The following is a 24,080-nucleotide window of genomic DNA, read 5'->3' as shown; positions in this document are numbered from 1 at the left end:
CAGCAGAAGCCCCAACGGCAGTATAGGAAGGCCATGGCAGTAGAGACCTCCTCATGCGCCAGGGGCGCCTAATCCAGATGACAAACAGCCTTGCTCGCGTTGCAACAAAGTCCATATCTGGAAGTGCTTATGGGGGACATACAAGATGCTTTGTTTGTGGCCAAGAGGGCCACAAAGCAGCGGACTGCCCTAAGAGCAAGGGCCCCACTATCGGCAGGGCATATGTGATGCATGATGAGGAAGCGAGGGCAGCACCAGACTTGACATTGATTACTGGTAACTCTTTTGGTTTAAGATTTTAATTTACTGTTATATTGCAATGGATTTTATGCTTGTATGAGGACTTAATTGTGGGATTTATAACTTAGAAAGATTTAGGATGCATGTTCTACTTAGTTGGGATTAAGAATTTAATTGTTTGATATGAAGAATTGTAAGACCCAACTGTACCAATGGGTAAGTTAAGGACTAAAACCAAAATTTCGAACTTTTGGGGATTGATATTTCGGATAATTCAGTGTTTATTCGTCAATTTTGGGATTTATTGACGATAAGAAGTCCCTTAAGTTCAACTCTATTAGATTTGATGTTATGTTCTGTCGCAGGGAGGATAAATATTGCAGGAGTAGCCACGCATGCGCTGCTAGATTCAGGGGCTACGCATTCGTTTATATCCGAATCTTTCGTAGAACGGCTAGAAATCATACCAGTAGCGATGGATTTGGGTTTCAGAGTATCGATCCCATCCGGGGATCAGATGTTCACTTCCCGGATAGTGAGAGGATTGGAGCTCATATTGCAACAGAAGGCAGTACATGCAGATCTGATCGTACTACCGCTGCCAGAGTTTGATATCATCTTGGGCATAGACTGGCTCTCTTCTTATGGAGCGGTCATAGATTTCTATCAGAGGTCAATGTTTGTCAGACCACCCAATGGGAAACCATTTGTTTTCGAGGCAGCTATTCATCGGCAGTTCCCGCACGTCATTTCCTGCATGTGTGCGAGGAAGCTTATTAAGAGAGGCTGTCAGGCATTCTTAGCCAGCATAGTATCAGTGGTAGAGTCAGTCAGTCAGAGGCTGGAGGATGTAGATGTGGTCAGTGAGTTCCCCAGCATGTTCCCTGACGACGTTTCAGGTATCCTACCAGACCGAGAGGTGGACTTCTCTATTGAGCTCATGCCATGGACATCGCCGATATCTAAGGCACACTACCGATTAGCACCTACAGAGATGAAAGAGCTCAAGGATCAGATTCAGGATCTTCTGGATAAGGGTTTCATTCGCCCTATTTTTTCTCCTTGGGGCGCGCCAGTGCTATTTGTTAAAAATAAGGATGGCAGCATGCGACTTTGTATTGATTACAGAGAGCTGAACAGGGTCACAGTCAAGAATAAGTATCCACTGCCGAGGATCGAGGATTTGTTTGATCAGCTTCAGGGAGCCTCAGTGTTCTCCAAGATAGACCTCCGCTCCGGTTATCATCAGTTGAAAGTGTGGGAGGCAGATGTGCATAAAACAGCCTTCCGGACACGTTATAGGCACTATGAGTTCTTGGTGATGCCCTTCGGTTTGACGAACGCACCAGAGATCTTCATGGATCTCATGAATGGCGTATTCCAGCCATTCTTGGATCAGTTCGTCATAGTCTTCATTGACGATATCCTGATCTATTCGAAGAGCAGGGAGGAGCACACTCATCATCTGAGGACAGTATTGCAGACTCTACAGGATAGATGACTGTATGCCAAGTTTAGCAAGTGTGAGTTCTGGCTCGACAGAATGGCATTCTTGGGCCACATTGTATCTCAGGATGGCATAGAGGTCGACCCCAGCAAGGTAGAGGCAGTCAGGGATTGGCCAGTTCCGAAGAACGTGACAGAGATCCGCAGTTTCTTGGGATTGGCAGGGTACTACAGGAAGTTCATCCAGGGCTTTTCTTCTGCCTATGACCGCTTTGACGAAGAAGAATGCCAAGTTTGTTTAGGGGACCAGAGTGTCAGGAGAGCTTTGACAGACTGAAGCAGTCCTTGACCACCGCACCCGTGCTAGCTATGCTATCAGGGCAGGGAGAGTTTTTAGTATATATAGATGCATCGAAGCTTGGTTTGGGTGCAGTTCTGATGCAGCAAGATAGAGTGATAGCCTATGCGTCCAGACAGCTGAAGGTTCATGAGAAAAATTATCCGACTCATGACCTCGAGCTCGCAGCAGTGGTATTTGCCCTGAAGATCTGGAGACACTATCTGTATGGGGATAAGTGCAGGATTTTCATAGATCATAAGAGTCTGAAGTACTTCTTCACTCAGAAGGAACTGAATATGCGACAGAGGTGGTAGCTTGAGCTAGTCAAAGATTATGATTGTGACATTAGCTACCATCCAGGGTAAGACTAATGTAGTTGCAGATGCTCTGAGCAAGAAGCACGCAGTGTTAGTCATCTTTCAGTACAGAGACCGTTGCAGGCTGAGATTCAGAGATTTGAGCTTGCAATTTATGCCAAGGGCGAGGCCCCGAATCTTGCAACTTTGACAGTACAGCCGACTCTGAGAGACAGAATCCGAGCAGGACAGACTTCTGATGAGCAGTTACAGAAGTGGAGACAGAGGGACGAGGCTAAGGGCCAAAAACTGTACGCAGTTGTGTACGGCGTAGTCAGATATAGAGATCGCCTATGGGTCCCTGACAGCGATTCCCTTCGAGCAGATATCCTGAGTGAGGCCCACAGCACCCTGTACTCCATCCATCCAGGGAGTACGAAGATTTATAAGGATTTACAGACTCTGTATTGGTGGCCGGGCATGAAGAGGGATATTCTGTGATTTGTCTCCGAGTGTTTGACATGTCAGCAGGTCATGGCAGAGCATCAGAGACCTGCAGGGAAGCTGAGACCACTCTCTATTCCCGAGTGGAAGTGGGAGAATATTACTATGGATTTAGTGACAGGGCTTCCGAGGACTACTGGAGGATACAACGCCATTTGGGTGATTGTTGATCGGCTCACTAAGTCAGCTCACTTCTTACCAATCAGGAAGACATTCACCATGACACAGTACGCAAAGCTATACATCAGAGAGATAGTCAGACTGCATGGGATATCATTGTCCATCGTGTCAGACAGGGATCCGAGATTCACGTCTGTGTTCTGGAAGAGCCTTCACCAGGCTCTGGGTACGAAGCTATTGTTCAGTACCGCTTTCCATCTTCAGACAGACGGTCAGTCAGAGAGGGTGATTCAGATTTTGGAGGACCTACTCCGATCTTGCATGATCGACTTCCAGGGCAGCTGGGAGCCGAAGTTACCTCTTGTGGAGTTCACATACAACAACAGTTATCAGACATCGATAGGTATGGCTCCATACGAGGCTATGTATGGAAGGAAGTGTAGGTCGCCAGTATCTTGGGATGAGGTAGGCGAGCGAGCAGAGTTGGGTCCGGATATTTTCAGACAGACAGCAGATCTAGTGGCTAGGACTAGAGACAGGATGAGGACTGCGCAAAGCCGTCAGAAGAGTTATGCTGATCAGAGACGACAAGATCTGGAGTTCGCAGTAGGGGATCATGTTTTTGCGAAGGTCGCACCTATGAAGGGTGTGATGAGGTTCGGGAAGAAGAGCAAGCTCAGCCCAAGATTCATCGGACCATTTGAGATCTTAGAGAGAGTTGGGACACTCACATATAGAGTTGCGTTACCGCCGAATCTGGCAGGAGTTCATAACGTGTTCCACGTCTCTATGCTGCGTAAGTACATGTCGAATCCTTCACATGTGCTTAATTATGAGCCACTTCAGCTGACCACCTATCTTTCGAGGAGAGACCTACGCAGATTCTGGACAGACAGGAAAAGAGACTCCGGAACAAGGTGATCCAGATGGTCAAGGTCAAATGGCTGAATCGTTCAGAGAAGGAGGCTACTTGGGAGACCGAGATTGAGATGAAAAGTCGCTACCCGGAGTTATTCTATACGTTCTAATTTTGAGGACGAAATTATGTTTAAGGGGGGGAGAGTTGTAAGTTCCAAAAATTTAATTCACGTAACCTAAATGCATGCAATCTATGATTCTATTTTTCTATTATGTTCTTAGTTATTTTATGCTAGGATTTAATTCATGAATTTTCTTAAGTTCATGCATTAGGGTTTTGAAATGCATTTCATGCTCGAACGAGGAACAGAGATCGGAGATTTTTCAGAAAAATTATTTTATAACACGATTTATTTTTATAAATTAATATAAGGAGTTTTTAAGGGTAGTTTTCAAAATTGGGTTTTTTTGGGTATTTTTAACCGCAGAATTTTATTTTTAACGATACACAAGTTTTATCGAATCGGGAGACTTTTTGAAGTTTCGGCTTATATTTTCAAAATCTTTCCAACACGAAATATTTTTTGGGGGTGTGTTTGGATTTAATGGGCCCACTTTTAAGCTTGTTGGGCTTAAAACCCTTTTCAAACCCTTAATTTTTATATTAGGGCCCATTAGTTATTTAATTAACCATTGGATTATTATGAAATAAACCCTTAATCTCCCTAACCCCCACGGCCAAAATTCACTCTCACCTTTCAGATTTCTTTCGACTCTTGGCAGTAGAAATCGTAAGGAAAATCAACCGTATCATTTGCCTTATAAACAACTCTTAATAGTTTCCTTAAGCTCCCCATTTAACCTTATCACCTTCACCAGCCGCCCATCCCCTCCAATTGGCTATCTCCTTTGTGATTTGAAGCTCAACAAATTCGGTGCCTCTCTTCTCGTTTCGGCCGTGTGTCTCCTTGCAATTTTCGGTCACAAAGAAGTATCAGGCATGCCTTGTATCTTTGTTCTGCATCTTACACACCATATACATACTGATGAATGCTATTTTTATGTAAAGAGTTCGATCCAATTTCACGCATGAAATATTTACGATTTTGCATGAGATTTTCGGTTTCCTTCTTGCATAATTACTCACGGTTTTCCTGATGGTTTACAAGGGGGCTGTGCTGAGGGTTGCTGTAGAGTGTGAGGGCTGTGAGTGACGTTGTCCCTAAGCTGGAGTTGATGAAGGGCAGTGCTAGAGTGTAGATCGAGAGGGTTGCGCGGTAAGGGGCTCGGTTTTGGATTGAATGAGTGCAAGGGGAGAGAAACCATTGGGGTCAGGGCAATACCAAGCTGTGGACCGGCTTCTATAGTGTCCATACCATGACCTGGGAGGGCCCTCACGCTACTGGTTTGAACCCGTGAGCAGCTCACACGAACCAAGGGTGTTGGAGGCGTGAGGGAAGAGCCTTGAGTCCTAGCGAGAATGCTTAGTGCATAAGCTGCATGGGGCTGGGTCCTTGGCGCTAGGGGACTCCTTGAAGGTCTGTTCTAGGTCAACAGTAGGCTGGCTCATGGCTTGTATGGTGGGTTGGCTGTGGGCGTGATTTTTAGGGAGGGAGGTGCATGAGAGTAGGACAATGGTAGGGTCGAGAGTATTATTTGTAAGGGGGGGTCTTCAGCCGAGAGTTTTGGGTTGGGTATTATGGTTTTAGGATCATTTGAGTGTTTTTAAATTATGGTAAAAAGTAGGAGAATATTTGTTTAAATTTTGGGCCGATTTGAATTAAAATCGGGACCTAGTCTAAGTTTTAAAACGAATTAGTTAAGTTGTGAATTTGGCTCGAGTTTACGTCTAGGAACGCTTATAAAAATGTTTTGGGATATTTTAAGGAGTTTGATAAACTTCGGGTCAATTTTAGAGGTCTAGGGTTGAAACGAAAATTTTCGGATTTCCATGGGGCAAAATGGTCATTTTGCACCCGGGGTGAGATTTTGGTCAAGGTAGCGGCCTGAGCACAAATTTATGATATTTTAAATTTTTATGCATCATGATCACAATTTTAAGATTTTATGAAGATATACGTTGCCTGCTTGAATTTAAAGAAAATTGCATTGGAGCATGATTTTTATAAGTGATGAAAATGATAATGTCTTGAATGATGGAAATTAGTTGTGTCTATCGAAGTATATGTAAATGTTTAAGATGTATATGTAAATGCTGATGATGAGGTCCTAGGCACAGTGGATGAGTAATCCTGTCACTGATGTCCGACAGCCGCCAGGTACCGCGGTTTTATGTATGATGGATCCATCTACTAAATGATGATGTACGATAGTCACCTCTAATGAACTGAATGATAAATGATGAATGATGATTAACGATGAGCTGTTTTGACACGTCACAATTGCATATGACACGTTTACATTAAGCTTTTAAAGTTCATGAAAGATAGGTTGATTATGATATTTTTCACTGTTGTGTGCTACGTATAGGTATTTGTTATTTATGGTATATGTGTGTTGAGTCTTTAGACTCACTAGACGTGTGTGATGCAGGTGAGTTCGAAGTCGAGGAGACTGGAGGTGCTGGACTATGAGTCAGCAGACCTGTTGGGCGACATGACCCGAGGACCTATGATTTTTCTGCACATTAAGATTTATGGTTTTGGAGAGGATATGATTATTTTTCACTCTATATTATTTTACAGTGGATGTTAGGATTTTACTCGTTTTTACTCCTCTTCATTTTATTGGTAATTGCGGATGCTTATTTTCAAACGATGATTTTAAGAAGGATTGTTTGCATGAGATTTATTTAAATGTTTCTTTAAAAATATATTTCCGTATTTTAAATTAGTAGATGTTTCAAGAGTTATTTAAAACATCATATATTTTTCTAACAGATGAATATCCTAAGAGTATTCCAACATCTGATTTTACATGAAAAGAAGTTAAATGATTTTTACCATTATTATGAATAAACCACTTACGACCAAATACCCAGAAGTATGATATTTCAGGTTGATTTCGATTCCAGATTTGATAAGGTGTTTTTCCATGACTTTTGTTGATCATCGATCTATTCTGAATGTAACAGGCGATGTTTGTGGCTTCAGCCCAAAAGCATTGTGATATCTCAGAATCTGCTAACATGGTTCGAGCTGCTTCCTTAAGCGTTCTGTTCCGTCTCACATCAATACTGTTCTACTGAGGTGATCTGGCAATAGAGAACTCGTGTTTGATTCCATTTTCTTCCATATATGTTTTAAACAATCTGTTGGTAAACTCAGTTCCTCGACGACTTCTAATTTGGTTGATCACAAGGTTTTTCTCATTCTGTAAGAGCTTTAGGATCTTGATAGGTTGCACAATGTTTTGATATTTGGAACTCAAAAAATAACCCATGTTTATCTTGAGAAATTATCAATGATCACTAGGTTGTACTTTATTCTCCCTAAACTCATTATTGGTTTAGGATCAAACAAGTCCATACGGAGTAGTTCCAAACATCGAGCTGATGCAGTACATCATTTGCTTTTGAAGGTTGATCTGACTTGCTTTCCCATATGACATGCTAAACATATCTTGTCCTTTGATAAATCAATATTTGAAAATCTGGATATTAAGCTGTTCTTACTCAAATTAGCGATGGTCTTAAACTTGAAATGATTTAACCTTTTGTTTCATAACCAATTCTTATTAGTATTAACAACAATAAATCAGGTTGGATTAGATGGTTGTTCAACATACCAGTCTATTTTATATGTATTACAAGTTCTTTTACCTATCAACATGATTTTACCATTTGTATTCTTGACAGTGCAACTATGATTGTAAAATTTCACTATATATCCATTATCACATAACTAACATATGCTAATTAAATTATAACATTATTTTCAACGAAAATTATATAATTAATAACAATGTTATGATGGATAATCTTATATTTACCCACAATTTTATCATTTGAATCATCTCTAAAATTGATGTTGGGACCTTGATAATCAATGATTTCATATATTATTTTTGCATTTCCTGTCACGCGCCTCGAGCATCCACTGTCTAAGTACCAGATGGACTTCTTTAACAGCTCAGTCTGATTTACTTGAAATAACATAACAGAATAACTTTTGGTACTCATATCTCACCGGGGTCCAGATCGATTTAGTCTTTTCGGGACAAATACTTGAATTATCCGAAAATATTTTCCATTGTGTTTCTCTAATAGAGTGTGTGATTGTGTTGAAATCTTATTGGTGTTGTGTGGTGAATGTTTAACAAGGCTATGTTTAGGTCTTTCCTTCGAATAAGAAAATCTATATCTGTTCTGAACTGATTTGAAATTGTAGTAATGGTTATGCTTACCCTTCATGTAGTTTTGTCTGATATGTCTCTTATGATACCAACTTGATTTTGAATGAGAATCATATCTACTCTTGTTTAGTATGTTTTTAGCCAACTTGACTTAGAACTCTCAGTTTCTAAATACCCAAGCTCACGATATATTCATTTGTTCTTCTTATATACATATTGACTCACTTGATTTCTTGCTCTAACTGTTCATATATTGTGTTGGATCTGAAAAATCTATGAGTTTAGATTTGCCTTTCTCTAGACACAATTGATTATTTGTTTCAGAAGTACTGCAATCATTACTATCAAAGCCTTAGGCTAATCCATCACCAGTTTGCTTTTTACCTTCATCCAGGTTTTCAAGTGAAACAGTGGACTTTGTCTAAGTATTGACCAAATAGTCCAACCTTTCATTTTCAATCATTATTACTTGGACTTAAATTGCATGTTTTCATTTTCAGTTGTTGGCATAGTAACTTTGGTCTTAAGACTGTCTAGAACATTAAATTGTGAGCTGCCAAAGTTGTCTATCAGACACGTTTTTTCTACTCTGACTTCATCAAATGTTTGTGATAGGACTCGTTTTTACGTGTTTTTAGTGTTGGTTTTGAGTCGCATTCATGCATCATATTAGTTTGTTTAGTTTAATTTTGCATTTTTTTAGCATTATTTAGCATGTGATTGATCTCGTGTATTTTGTGGTTATTTTGTAGGAATTGAACCAAAAAGTGGGAGAAAATTTGTCAAAATATCGAAGAGGATTCGCTCGGGCGGTCAACTTTGACCGCCCCAGCGAGCATTTTGGTCTGGCCGAGGATTTTATGCGCAAGTGTCTCGCTAGGGCGGTCAAAAGTGACCGCCCCAGCGAAACCAGGGACATGCTCGAGGAAGTTTATGCGAGGACCTCTCGCTAGGGCGGTCAAAATATACCGCCCTAGCGAGAAGCGAGATTCAGGAAGATTTGTTTCCAACTTTTTATGGACTCTATCCTACACCTAAACCTAATACACGAGATCAGCGATCTTTTTTTTTGAGACTTTATCATATTTTTCATCACTTTTCTTGGAGGAGAGGCTAGAAAAAGGAGATTTCGAAGATCCTCGAGATTTCCACGCGTCGTGGCCGTCATCCATCGTCATCTTTAGTATTTTCATTATTAAGTATTTTATTTCTTACATTGATTGTTGGTTTTTATCATGAATTTCAGTAGCTAAACTCTAGATTTGTTGGGATTTGAGGGGATCCTACCCCGTACTCGATGTTTAACATTATTTCTCGACGTTTTTATTAGTGATTTGTTTATGCTATTGTTCTTTCTTGTTTCAATCGAAGCCTAGCTAACTTCCTTTGATTATTTCATATTGTTGATGATTTCGATAGAACAATTAACAATAGGATCAAATAGTATAAACCACGGATTTACAATTTTAGTAGATATACGGAATTGGGTACGTGTCGATAGTGATAGTTCACCCGGATGAAAGCTAGTGGATTCCATAGAATGTAATGCAATCTTGAACTGTTAAATAATTGAGGACACTTGAGTACTGCATGTTTATGATTAGTATTAATATAGCTCGACAGAGTATATTAGTTAGTCTAGGGAATTCCGTCGAATGCACGAGTAAAAGTCGAGTGTAATTATTTAAACACGAGTGGTAGGTGAACTGCTAATTCCCAACAAATTCATTTCTCAATTGATTTAATCCAAATTAATCATTGCTTTCTTGAATACGTTTTCTTTGCATTTTAATTATTTTAGTTGTTTAATTTACATTAGTTTAATCATCAACTCATTTTATCGTTGCTAAAGAAATTTTACTTGAAAATAAAAATAGTGTAACGCAGTCCTTGTGGAACGATACTCGTATTCACTTACGTTTATTATAACTTGACTATCGTGCACTTGCGATATTTAAATCGAGCTTTCATTTATAAAATAAATTTTGGGACTATTCACTGTGCAAGTTTTGCTCGATCAAGTTTTTGGCGCCGTTGCCGGGGACTGTTGATTCACAATTTTTTATTTTTCATTTAAATTCTTTAGTATTATTTATTTTATTGTTATTTGATACTCTTATTGTGTTGCAGATTTTTCTTGTGGTGCATGCGAAGATCACTCGAGTTTAAGCTTGAGCCTTTTGACCCCGAGATTGAACGCACAGCTATACGTCGACTACAGCAGCAAAGAGCGAAGGAAAGAATGAAAGACGATCAACACAGAGAGGAGCCAAGGCGTATACCGATGATGGATTATGCACAGCCGTCTCTTGATGGAGCACGTCCAAGCATCGTAAGACCAGTCATCCGAGCTAATCAGTTTGAGATCAAGCCAGCTATCATTCAGATGATTCAGAACACTGTCCAATTTGGGGGAAGTGCACTTGACGACCCTAATTCTCATATAGCTGACTTTCTTGAAATTTGTGATACTTTTAAGTTTAATGGCGTGTCTGATGATGCTGTTCGTTTGCGGTTATTTCCATTTTCACTGAGAGATAAAGCTAAGTCAGTGGTTAAACTGTTTGCCTGTAGGGTCTATTACTACATGGGAGGATATGGCAAAGGCATTCCTGATCAAGTACTTTCCTCCGTCGAAGACTATGAAGCTTAGAGCCGACATTACTACTTTTGCTCAATATGAGCAAGAGTCACTTTACGAGGCATGGGAGCGCTACAAGGACTTGTTGAGGAGATGTCCACACCATGAGCTGCCTCTTGGGTTAGTTCTTCAAACTTTCTACTACGGTCTGCTTACTCCTAACCGTACTATGATAGATGCTGCTGCCTGTGGTAACTTACTGAGAAAAACGGCTGAGGAAGGGTATGAGTTATTGGAGGAGATGGCTGCTAGTAGCTATCATCCTCAGTCTGATAGGCAGAGACGAGGTGCTGGAATTAATCAAGTTAATGATTTGTCGGCGGTTTCAGCACAGTTAGAGGCTTTGAATAGAAAGATTGATGGGATGAGCATGAGTGGGTCGGCTATGCATCTGCAAGAAATTTTCTGTGATAAGTGTGGGGGTGAGCATGACGTGCAGGATTGCCAAGATGGCAATCCATTCTATGTGCCTGAGGGAGCACCGGTAAAACAAGTGGGATTCCAGAACCGTCCTAGAAATGACCCTTATTCGAACACATATAATCTGGGATGGAGGAATCACCCAAACTTTCATGGCGAGGTCAAAACAACCAAAATCGCCAACAAAGAGGTCCACCATAAGGGATGCACCAAGGATTCAAGCCAGAACCGCCTCGGGAGGAGAAGTCCAATTTAGAGCAAATGATGACTAAATTTATTTCTGCAACAGAGACGAGATTTCAGAACCAAGATGCATCCATAAAGGGGTTAGAGAATCAAATTGGACAATTGGCTAAGTTGATTGCTAATAGGGAGCAAGGAGCTTTGCCAAGCAACACGGAAACTAACCTAAGAGAACATGTGAAGGCTGTGGAATTGCGTAGTGGAAAAGCACTCGAGTCTAATGAGGAAAAGACCAAGCACGGTGAGGATGAGGTGGAAAATCGAGGAGGTAAGTCTTCTAACTCTACATCTACACCTATTGCACAGAATAAAATTTTTATCCCTCCACCTTTTCCTGCAGCAATGAAGAAAGCTAAATTAGATGCACAATTTGGTAAATTTCTTGAGATATTTAAAAAATTGCATATTAACATTCCTTTTGCTGATGCTTTATTGAATATGCCAAGTTATGCAAAATTCTTGAAAGATATCTTAGCAAATAAGCGGAAGCTAGAAGATCATATGACGGTGAATTTGACTGAAAATTGCTCCGCTTTAGTTCAAAACAAGATGCCTCCTAAGCAAAAAGATCCAGGGAGTTTCTCTATACCTTGAATTATTGGTGACATTAATTTTCATAAAGCTCTATGTGATCTTGGTGCGAGTATTAATCTGATGCCTTTTTCTGTGTTTAGGAGACTGGGATTAGGTGAACCCAAGCCAACTAGGATGTCGTTGCAGCTGGCTGACAGATCTGTCAAGTATCCACGTAGGATTATCGAAGATGTTTTGGTGAAAGTGGATAAGTTTATTTTTCCTGCAGATTTTGTGGTACTTGACATGGAAGAAGATTTAGAGATGCCTTTAATCCTAGGGAGACCGATTCTGGCTACAGGGAAAGCACTGATTGATGTTGAAGAGGGGAAATTGAGACTGAGAGTTGGAGAAGAAGAAATTATTTTTTATGTCTTCAATACTCTCAAGCACACAATGCACAATGATAGTTGTTTTCGTATTGATGTCTTGGATTCTCTCGTTTGTGATTTTATGCAGGATGGATTGAAAGAACCATTGGAGGCCACTCTCACTACTGAAAAGTAGGAGGACAAGCTAGACGAGGAAAAGATGGAGATGGTAGCTCACTTGAATGCCATTCCACCTTGGAGAAAGCAAGTGAGGCTTAGACTAGAGGAATTGGGAGACAGAAAAGATTTAATGTCTCAAAAGTATAGCCTAGAGGAGCCACCTACTTTGGAGCTCAAACCACTACCTCCACATCTCAAGTACGTATATTTAGGAGAAAATAATAAATTGCCTGTTATTATTTCCTCTTCTTTGACAGATGATATGGAGAGTAAGCTCTTGGGAGTCCTTAAGGAGCATAAAGGAGCATTCGCTTGGAAGGTTTCGGACATAAAAGGGATAAGTCCTTCGATCTGCATGCACAAAATTCTGATGGAAGATAAATACTCACATCTAGCACAACCACAAAGGAGACTCAATCCAAAGATGCAAGAGGTAGTAAAAGCTGAAACAATTAAACTTCTGGATGCAGGTATTATCTATCCTATCTCTGATAGTGCGTGGGTAAGTCCTGTACAATGTGTGCCTAAAAAGGGTGGGATTACTGTTATTACTAATGAAAAAAATGAGTTGATTCCCACTAGAACTGTTACGGGTTGGCGTGTGTGCATAGATTATAGGAAATTGAATGATGCAACCCGTAAAGATCACTTTCCCTTGCCATTTATCGATCAAATGATTGAACGATTAGCAGGTCATGAATTTTATTGCTTTTAGATGGATATTCGGGATACAATCAAATCAAAATTGCACCTGAGGACCAAAAGAAAACTACTTTCACTTGCCCTTATGGTACTTTTGCGTTTAGGCGTATGCCCTTTGGTTTATGCAATGCACCTGCAACATTTCAAAGATGCATGATCGCTATCTTTCATGACATGATTGAAAATTTCTTTGAAATTTTTATGGATGATTTCTCTATTTTTGGCTCCTCATTTAATGAATGTTTAGAGAATTTGAACTTGGTGTTGATTAGATGTGAAGAGAGCAATTTGGTGTTAAATTGGGAGAAGTGTCATTTTATGGTTCAAGAGGGGATTGTGTTAGGACACAAGGTATCAGAGAATGGAATTGAGGTCGACAAGGCCAAGGTGGACGTAATCAAAAACCTACCACTACCTTCATCAATAAAAGGAGTTAGAAGTTTCATAGGGCATGCTGGTTTTTATAGGCGTTTTATTAAAGATTTTTCTAAAATTGCTAAACCTTTATCCTCTTTGTTGATGAAAGATGTTGAATTTAATTTTGATTCTACTTGTCTGCATGCATTCGAGATACTCAAGGAAAGCTTGGTGACAGCACCTGTTCTGACTGTCCCTGATTGGGAGTTACCGTTTGAGGTGATGTGCGATGCTAGTGATACAGCTGTTGGTGCGGTGCTGGGTCAAAGGAAGAACAAGGTATTTCATACCATCTACTATGCAAGTAAGACTTTAAATGATGCTCAATTGAATTACGCTACTACTGAAAAGCAATTACTTGCTATAGTATTTGCTTTCGACAAATTTCATTCATACCTTGTTCTGTCTAAAGTAACTGTGTATACAGATCATTCTGCCCTAAAATACTTGCTTGCTAAGAAAGATGCGAAACCTAGGTTAATTAGGTGGATTTTATTATTGCAAGAATTTGATCTCGAGATTCGAGATAAAAAGGGTGTGGAAAATGTAGTTGTTGATCATCTGTCTAGGCTTGAGCATGTTAGAATTAAGGGGATTGACGATGATATAGATGACTGGTTTCCTGATGAACAATTGATTGAGGTAAATGCGTACCCTTGGTATGCCGATTTTGCAAATTTTCTTGTCACTGGCACACCTCCACCTAATTTATTGTTTCACCAAAGGAAGAAATTCTTTTCAGACGTGAAATATTATTTTTGGGAGGAACCGTTTTTGTTTAAGATTTGTGCAGATTCCATGATAAGAAGATGTGTGGCGGAGGAGGAAACCAATCAAATTCTGAACCATTGTCATGACCGTGAGGTAGGTGGTCACTTTGGACCCATACAGACGGCATCTAAGGTACTTGAATGTAGCTTCTATTGGCCAACTCTTTTTAAGGATGCTCGTTTGTATGTTCTCAATTGTGATAGATGTCAACGCACAGGTAATATTTCCAACCGTCATGAGATGCCTTTAAATAACATTGTTGAGTGTGAAATATTTGATGTGTGGGGGATTGATTTTATGGGTCCTTTTCCTGCGTCTTTTGCAAAGAAATTTATTTTGGTGGCAGTGGAGTATGTATCTAAATGGGTGGAGGCAGAGGCTTGTGCCACTAATGATGCACAAGTGGTGTTAAAATTTTTGAAGAAACATATTTTTAATCGATTTGGTGCACCACGTGCAATCATAAGTGATGGTGGCACCCATTTTTGCAACAAAATTTTTGATAAACTGTTGGGCAAATATGGTGTCACCCACAAGGTTTCCACTCCATACCATCCCCAAAGTAGTGGACAAGTTGAAGTATCCAATCGAGAAATTAAGAGGATTCTAGAGAAGACGGTTAATGTAAATAGAAAGGACTGGTCCATTCGGTTAGATGATGCTTTGTGGGCTTATCGTACTGCTTTTAAAACACCTATAGGCACTACACCATATAGGTTGCTTTTTGGTAAAGCATGTCATCTACCAGTAGAATTAGAGCATATTGGGCGACCAAAGCACTAAACTTTGATTTTGCTCTTGCAGGTGAAAAACGATTGCTGCAGTTGAATCAGTTAGATGAGTTTCGAGGAAAAGCTTATGATCTTGCACTATCTTACAAGGAACGCACCAAACGAGCCCATGATAAACACATTATAAGAAGGGAATTCAAAGTGGGTGAAGCGGTGTTGTTATACAATTCTCGCTTACGACTATTTCCGGGCAAGCTAAAGTCAAGGTGGTCAGGACCATTCACTATAGCCAAGGTGTTCCCATCGGGTGCAGTGGTGTTGCATGATGGCAAGGAAGGGACATTTACTGTGAACGCTCAAAGATTGAAGCACTATATCGGTGGCACAATTGAGCCACAAATTGGAGTCACTCGGCTCCATGACAGTCATTGAGGACATGGGTGAAAAGTCGAGCTCTAGACTATAAATTGAGAACTACTTCTACTCCTTATATTGATCTTAATTATACATTCTTTATTTATTAATAGCATCATTTGCATTTAGGTAGTTGCATGGCATTGCATTCATTTTTAGACGAGAATGTCTCGCTAGGGCGGTCAAAACTGACCGCCCCAGCGGGCACTCGCATTTTTCAATAACATAGTCGCCGAAAACTTCTCGCGACCGCCCCCGCGAGCGATACGTTTTTTTAAAAGGTTTTAAGTCGAGACCCCTCGCTAGGGCGGTCAAAAGTGACCGCCCCAGCGAGAACTCGTATTTTTCAAACACAATTGACCGCCCTAGCAAGTCGCGCAGATTAAAAAATTTTCCTTTTCTCTTTTCTTCTCCACTTCGAACCCTACCCCTCCACCTCCAATTTTCGGCGCCTCCTTCCATATTTTGTGCTCAAGACTTATTATTTGGTGATTTTTCAGGGCAAAGACTCAATCTTGGTCTATACACTCTACCAGGAAGCATTTAGGCTACAATATTTTCTTCTCCGGTGGTCTTTCAAGTAACTCCGGTCATCTTCCACAAATTCCGGTGAGCATCTCCGGCGACCCTCGAGAATTTTCCGGCGTTTTGATACTTTGTGCACTCCAGTCTCGACATGGCACCCAAAAGATCTAAGGTAACTCATGGTGCTTCTAGTTCTCGGTCCACTCCATCTATGTTTGTGAATGAAAAAGCTAGGGAGAGATTTGAACATGCTAGACTACATAGGAAACCAATCCCTGAGCGTGGATTTAGCTCGTTTATTATCGATCATTTTTCGGAGTCCCAAGTAGACAGAAGAGGGTGGAATATCTTTGTAGCACAACCGAATGCAGCAGTGGTTCCGGTTGTGCATGAATTTTATGCCAATGCTCCGGAGGGGAATGAGTATAAGGCATTTGTGAGGGGACATCTAGTCCCGTATGATTCCAAGACGGTCAATGAAATGTTGGGTTTACCGTCGGTGGATGATTCGGTGTTTCAGGCGTGGGTGCTTAACCCGGATTTTGATTTGATCATTCGCACACTCTGTTATCCGGGCACCACGTGGAAACAACCGGGGACTTATATGATCTTTCTTGAAAAATTTTTGAAAGTGGAGGAGGCATTGTGGTATGCATTCTTGTCTAAGAGATTGATGCCGGTCGGTCATACGAGTGATGTGCAGCGTGAGCGGGCGGTTGTTCTTTATGCCATCTGTACTGGGCTGGTCATTGATGTGGGCAGGCTCATTTTCGGACAGCTTAACATGTGTATTAATAGCAGCAATTTTGCTTTTTACTTCCCGACGATAGTGACTGAGCTGTGTGCCCGAGCAGGGGGTGATATTCGCAGATGATGATGAGTGGTTACCGCCGATGAGAGCCATTGATGAGGCTCTTTATAAATCCAAGAGGGAGAAAAGACAGGCTGAGCTGCCCGAGGAGGTATTTTTCGGTTATGGGAGAGCAGCTCAACCACCTCCGGCCTTAGGGCATGCACCACCACCTCCGCAGCCACGCCGCCGTGCCATGCGAGATCGCGTCGACGAATTGGGCGCTTGAGCCAATTATCAGACTCAGTACCAGGCCGTTAATCAGGCTCACATTCAGAACATCAAATACTTGGTGCAGGGGATCTCAACTCATTTGGGCATCGACACTTCCGGACGGCCACCTACACCCGCATACCCGCCACCCTTCCATTTTCAGTACAATTATCCTATGCCCCCAGGAGCTGAAGAGGGAGTTCCACCGCCAGAGAATGAGGAGGAGGATGATTTCTGATCAGGGGAGTTTACTGTTTCCCCTTTCTTTTTATTTTGCATATTATGTCTTTGCATTTACATTCATGAGTTTTTATGTTTTTAGTGTTTGTTTCGTTTTGTGCAATGAGGGCATTGCACAACTCTAGTATGAGGGGGGTAGATTGTTATGTTTGCTTATTTAATTGGTTTTAAGTTCGTTGCATTTCTTTTGTTTGGTGGAGTTTATATTACTTTGGTGGTGTCAAGTTTCAGTTATGGGAGTTCATGCACTTTGGTATCTTATTGAATAAAAAGGGTGATATTGTTCCTCCATTGATCAAGAATTTCGATTTTCGGGAAGGTGTTGTTAGTATTGCTTGTTTTGAGTTGGTTGTTTTTAGTCCGTTATAGTATTGCATGTTTGGTGTCGTTTATGGTGAGAAGACATAGTTTAGGAGCCAATGATGATGTTGAATTGATAGTATACAAAAGTATTGATTGGGTCACTTCATGAATGGTACTCTTGATTGTTAAAGCATGAATTTTGGTACAAAGTTTGAACTTTTTGAGCACATATGTGTGGGGACTAGAATTTTGTAGGAATAATGGTGAAATTTGAAGGTTTTGTGTGGTTAACTTGAAAGGCATCATTTATGAGTTGATTTAGCATGTAAACCCGTGAAAAGAAGTCACTAATTGGGACCTTGAATGAGAACATTTGATTTGCCTTGAACTTTACATATACCCCCTTTTCAATGCACTGAATTAAAATATCATACCCCTAACCAGCTGTAATCCAAAGTTATATATTCTTAGCCTAGGGAGTACATGTGTGAAAATTGTGCATCTTAAAAAAAAAAACATGTTGAAATAACAAAGTTTCTTGCAAAAAGAACTTTGAGAAAAAAAAAAGAAAGGAAGATATAAGGTGAGAGGGAGCCGAAATAAAAGGAATGAAATTCTATTCCTAGGCTAAAAGTTGGAGATGTAAGGAGACGAGGAAAGTCAGACGAAAAGTCTTGACAATTGCACAATGAAAATGATCGGTGTACTCCCAACTTTTAGCTACTTGAGCTTATTTTCCTTCTTTTTGACACCCTTATCTGCACTTAAGAATTGAATAAAGTTCAATTTATGGTTAGTGATAAATGGACACGGGGGTGCATGCTAGTGAGACATGTATTGAAGTGTTAATTGAGTGACTCGCATGATTTGATGATTGATCTATTTGAAGTACGAATGACTAGACCCATCATGACACACACACGTTCAAATTAGTGTCAAGATTTATGTGTAGATGAGAATGAGTATTCGTTTGTGATTTGACTTGATTATGATTTGTATGTGGGAAAGTTCACTGAGGCATGAGCATAAAAGTTGTTAACTCACCATTGACATTTACTTGTGTTGGTTATTTCTTGTTTGAGTATTTTGTGTTTGTTGTGTTTGTTTAGAATCTCGTGCTTTAACCTATTTTGCTCGAGGGCGAGCAAAAGGTTAGTATGAGGGGGTTGATAGGACTCGTTTTTACGTGTTTTTAGTGTTGGTTTTGAGTCACATTCATGCATCATATTAGTTTGTTTTAGTTTAATTTTGCATTTTTTTAGCATTATTTAGCATGTGATTGATCTCGTGTATTTTGTGGTTATTTTTTAGAAATTGAACCAAAAAGTGGGAGAAAATTTGTCAAAATATCGAAGAGGATTCGCTAGGGCGGTCAAAAGTGACCGCCCCAGCGAGCATTTTGGTCTGGCCGAGGATTTTATGCGCAAGTGTCTCGCTAGGGCGGTCACTGCGAAACCAGGGACATGCTCGAGGAAGTTTATGCGAGGACCTCTCGCTAGGGCGGTCAAAATATACCGCCCTAGCGAGAAGCGAGATTCAGGAAGATTTGTTTCCAACTTTTTATGGACTCTATCCTTCACCTAAACCTAATACACGAGATCAGCGATCCTTTTTTTTTGAGAATTTATCATATTTTTCAACACTTTTCTTGGAGGAGAGGCTAGAAAAAGGAGATTTCGAAGACCTCGAGATTTCCACGCGTCGTGGCCGTCATCCATCTTCATCTTTAGTATTTTCATTATTCAGTATTTTATTTCTTACATTGATTGTTGGTTTTTATCATGAATTTCAGTAGCTAAACTCTAGATTTGTTGGGATTTGAGGGGATCCTACCCCGTACTCGGTGTTTAACATTATTTCTCGACGTTTTTATTAGTGATTTGTTTATGCTATTGTTCTTTCTTGTTTCAATCGAAGCCTAGCTAACTTCCTTTGATTATTTCACTTTGTTGATGATTTCGATAGAACAATTAACAATAGGATCAAATAGTATAAACCACAGATTTACAATTTTAGTAGATATACGGAATTGGGTACGTGTCGATAGTGATAGTTCACCCGGATGAAAGCTAGTGGATTCCATAGAATGTAATGCAATCTTGAACTGTTAAATAATTGAGGACACTTGAGTACTGCATGTTTATGATTAGTATTAATATAGCTCGACAGAGTATATTAGTTAGTCTAGGGAATTCCGTCGAATGCACGAGTAAAAGTCGAGTGTAATTATTTAAACACGAGTGGTAGGTGAACTACTAATTCCCAACAAATTCAATTCTCAATTGATTTAATCCAAATTAATCATTGCTTTCTTGAATACGTTTTCTTTGCATTTTAATTATTTTAGTTGTTTAATTTACATTAGTTTAATTATCAACTCATTTTATCGTTGCTAAAGAAATTTTACTTGAAAATAAAAATAGTGTAACGCAGTCCTTGTGGAACGATACTCGTATTCACTTACGTTTATTATAACTTGACTATCGTGCACTTGCGATATTTAAATCGAGCTTTCATTTATAAAATAAATTTTGGGACTATTCACTGTGCAAGTTTTGCTCGATCAGTTTGTTAAATGTTTTGTACTCCATGAAAATTTAATTTAGTGCAATGATTAAGTCATCTCGTGTAAACTCATCTGAGCCAAAGTCAGATACCTCATAATTGTTGGATTCCAGCTCGTCATTTGCCATTAGGCACTTGACTAACTCCTAGTCAGTCTCACTGGATACATCTTTTAAGCTGATTGCCTCTGAGTCTGACTCAACCCATTTGATCTTACTCTCTTCAGCTATTAAAACTTTTTACTCTCTTCTTCCTGAAGGATTTCTTCTCATCTGTTGTCCTTCTCCTTTCAGATGATTTCTTTTCATCCTTCTTTGGTTTGGTACAGTCATAAATGAATTGGTCTGTTCTGCCACAATTAAAACAAGCTTAATCAGAAGAGTTTGATTTTTTTTTTTTTCTTATAGGAATTTTGAAAGTTAGTGTGATTTTCCCTCATAAATTTTCCAAATTTATTTTCAAACGGTGGCGTGTCATCGTTGCTAAGTTGTTCAACATACTTTGATATACATTCTTCTGCTACCACAAGAGCTTTTGTTGGATGAGAAGTTTATGGTTCTTCATTTTTGGTTCCCTGTTCGAACTCATAAGCCTTCAGATTAACAAAGTGATCATGCAACTAGATCATGTTCATGTCTTTTGATTCTTGCATGGCTAGGCGCGCCTCAGGCGCTAGGCGGCGCTTCAGCGCCTCAGATGACCACCAGGCGACGTGCATGGCTGGGCGAGCGCCTTTAGCACCTGAGGCGCGCCTTTCTCCAGGCGACGGGCGGTCCAGGCGTTCCGCCTCTTTGCAGCAGGCTTCTCTTTTATTTTTTAATGACCCAAAGCCCAATTAAATAAACCCATAACTAATTTCAGCCCATAAGTAATTTATTTTAAAAAAATATCCTAGTTTGCATGTCGATACGTATTCCTACAATCGTCCAAAGGCCCGCCGATTGAAGCTTCACGCTGCGCACCAATCTCTTTCTGCCGATTGAAGCTTCTGCGCAGTGCGCACCATCTCTTTCTCTCTTGTTTTTTGTTTGTCATCGAGTCAATCCACTCTAGCTGTAGGTCTTGTTCATTATAGTTTCTGGTTTTTTGTTTGCGCACCAATGACAGTAAACTTCTGCAGTAAATAGTCGTGGAACTGGGTATTGGTAGGGGAAGTTTAATTGTTGACTACAATGGGGCTGTTTTGATGAATATTTATTTATTTATTTTCTATATTATCGCCTCGTGGCTAGGCGATCGCCTTTTGTCGCCTAGGCGTTCGGGCGCTAGGCAGTGGCTCATCGCCTTGACGTCGCCTAACGCCTTGACAACTATGGGCAATATACAACTTTACGATTATTGTGCTCCTTTTCAAGAGCTGCCAACTCGATTAATATGCTGCTAAATCTTTCATCAAATTCATTCATCATCTCTCCAGCCTTCATCTTGATATTATCGAACTTTTGAATAGCCACCATCAGCTTATTCTTCTTAGTTTATTCGCTTCTTTCACAAAATTGAGTTAGTTTTTCCTAGATTTCTTTGGTAGTCGACCATGTTTTAATTTTACTAAACATATTTTTATCTAGTGTTTTATAAAAGATATATTTGGCTATGTTGTCTAGATTGACTTTATTTTTATCTTCAATCCATTTCATCCTTGGTTTTTCTATCATTTGAGGGACACCTTCTGTTACAACAACAATTGTGTTTGCTTTAATTATTTTCATCGGCCCTTCTGTGATAACATATCAAATGTCATTATCTTGAGCTGATATATGTGCATGCATTAGAATTTTTCACTCATCATATTCTTCATTAGAAAACATAGAGATTTTTTTTAAAGAAACCATCAAAGTATATAAGATATTCAAATATCGGAATAAACCGCTCTGATACCATTTGTTAGGATCGAAAGTAACAGTTTAGAAGGAGATGAATAAACTGTTAAGAAAATACGACAAATAATGAAAAACTTAAACAGTTTTAACAACTAAACTTAATATTTCAATCGAACTAAGTAAAATGAGATACTAAAATACTAATTTCGGAAATAGCTCAAAGTACCAAGTGAATGTTGATCAAGCTTTTCTTGCACAGTAAATCCCCAATAAAAATAACGTAAAATTTTATTCTCGAATGAATTACAAGTACACAGAGTCAAGTTATAATATAGTGTATGAAGTAAGAATATCGTTCCCACAGAGATTGATAAGACAAATTTAACTTAAACCCAATTTTTTAGTTAACTAAAACGAAAATTGGATTAATTAATAAACTAAATTGAAGGTCAAATAAAACAATTTACTAACACAATATAAATAATATAAATCAAATTAATAAAAAACAATTGTTATGATATTGGTTCACCTACCCGTGAATCTTTTCTAATGATTGAATTTCAATTATTAAGTTATGTCTATGACAGAATTCCCTAGTCTATCAATATACTATATCGAGCTATATTAATCTAATTAAAAAAATGTAGTAACCAAGTTTCATTGTATTATTTAACAATGGCAATCACATTAACGAATCGTGGAACCTCTAAGCTTTCGACCTATTGGACAATGACTATCAACATGTATCCAACCTCATATGTCTATGCAAGTTGTAGATCCATAAATTATGTTATTATATCATGTTATAAAATCTCTTCTCGGTATTAATTATAACCCATAAAATCTCTTCGAAGTTGATCATACTTCAAAGTAACAAGAAACATTAATAACATAATAAAGTGTACTTAAACCAAATTCAATCTTCAAAAAAAATTCACAACATAAATATTTGGGGATATAATCCCCAAATCCCAACTAAAGAAAAGATAAAAGAAGAAACACACTTATTAAGTTTTTGTTCTTCGGTTGAGTTCTCTTGCTTTCCTATGTCTCCTTGTTTCAGCCCCCTTCTGGTGCGCCTCTTTGCTGAATAATCAAAATCCACCCCCGAAAACGTGTATTAGGCTTGCTATCATTTATTTTGGTCCAAAAATCCATCATAGAAGGAAATAAATCGTTCAGCTATTGTTTTCATATTGCGTCGTGCTGGGGCTGGTGAAAACATCCGTCCTAGCACGATCTGCTCGTATTTTTTCCAGTCTGGCGCGCTGGGACGTGTGAAATCACCGCCCAAGCGCGAGCGAGGTGCGCTGGGGTTGGTAAAAACACCCGCCCTAGCGTGAGGTCATCACAGATCTCTCTCTTGCGCGCACCCTGCTTGTAATTTTGACAATAATTACGTTCTTTTTAGCAAGTCCACCTACAAATCAAGCAAAACAAGTGAGGGGCAAACAATATGCATAAATTATGACTAAAACATATAAAAATTTAGACTCGATACCCTAAACTTATGCGAAAATGGATTAAAAATGACATAATAAAATATACAAAAACGACCATTATCAACCTCCTCATACTAACCTTTTGCTCGCCCTCGAGCAAAATAGGCTATAAAACAAACAAAAAATTAAAAACTAAAATCAAAACTAGTTTAATGACAATCTCATGGTTGAGATTCATGCTTTATCGAATCTTTGACATAGTTCTCATCAATAAAAATACAACACCAGTTATCACACACTTTTTAAAATTTACCCACTACATTTTTCATTGAACCTGAAGGTGTGTATGTACTATGTTGTGTCTAGTAGAGTGTATTTCAAATAGATTCATTCTCCAGAATCGCAGGTAATTCAATCGACATGTTGGTGTAAGTCTCACTTTTATACAACCCTTTTCCACTAGTTAATAACCAGCAAACACAAATCATTAGTACTTCTCAGGTGTAAACTGAAACATCTACTTATTTAAAAGCGAATTTTTTTTTTTATAAAGCTCACATCTTGAAAATAAGCATTTGAATATCTTACATGCATGCAGTCC

General features: G+C 39.3%; 1 protein-coding gene and 1 non-coding gene across 2 annotated transcripts; one reads left to right on the top strand and one right to left on the bottom strand.

Moving 5' to 3' along the window:
- The first annotated feature begins 1,783 nt into the window (after window positions 1–1,783).
- On the top strand, window positions 1,784–2,823 carry LOC140817835 (uncharacterized). Its single transcript, XM_073177628.1, has 2 exons — window positions 1,784–1,978; window positions 2,467–2,823. Exons 1-2 carry the CDS (start codon window positions 1,784–1,786, stop codon window positions 2,821–2,823), a joined length of 552 nt encoding a protein of 183 aa, XP_073033729.1.
- Window positions 2,824–10,763: 7,940 nt separating this feature from the next.
- Window positions 10,764–10,870, bottom strand: LOC140818897 (small nucleolar RNA R71). The gene has a single exon (XR_012115127.1). It is a non-coding gene; the product is annotated as a small nucleolar RNA R71 (small nucleolar RNA).
- Window positions 10,871–24,080: the final 13,210 nt, after the last annotated feature.

This window comes from Primulina eburnea, chromosome 17, assembly GCF_022965805.1.
Source record: "Primulina eburnea isolate SZY01 chromosome 17, ASM2296580v1, whole genome shotgun sequence".
Classification (NCBI taxonomy): Eukaryota; Viridiplantae; Streptophyta; class Magnoliopsida; order Lamiales; family Gesneriaceae; genus Primulina; species Primulina eburnea.
This window is presented reverse-complemented; position numbering and strand designations above follow the sequence as displayed.

Bases quoted from the DNA above. Each gene is read 5' to 3' on its own strand.
- LOC140817835 (XM_073177628.1), top strand. From the start codon at position 1,784: ATGGCATTCTTGGGCCACATTGTATCTCAGGATGGCATAGAGGTCGAC. The intron at 1,979-2,466 runs GTTTGTTTAGGG...AGACCGTTGCAG, and splicing joins TTGACGAAGAAGAATGCCAA to GCTGAGATTCAGAGATTTGA.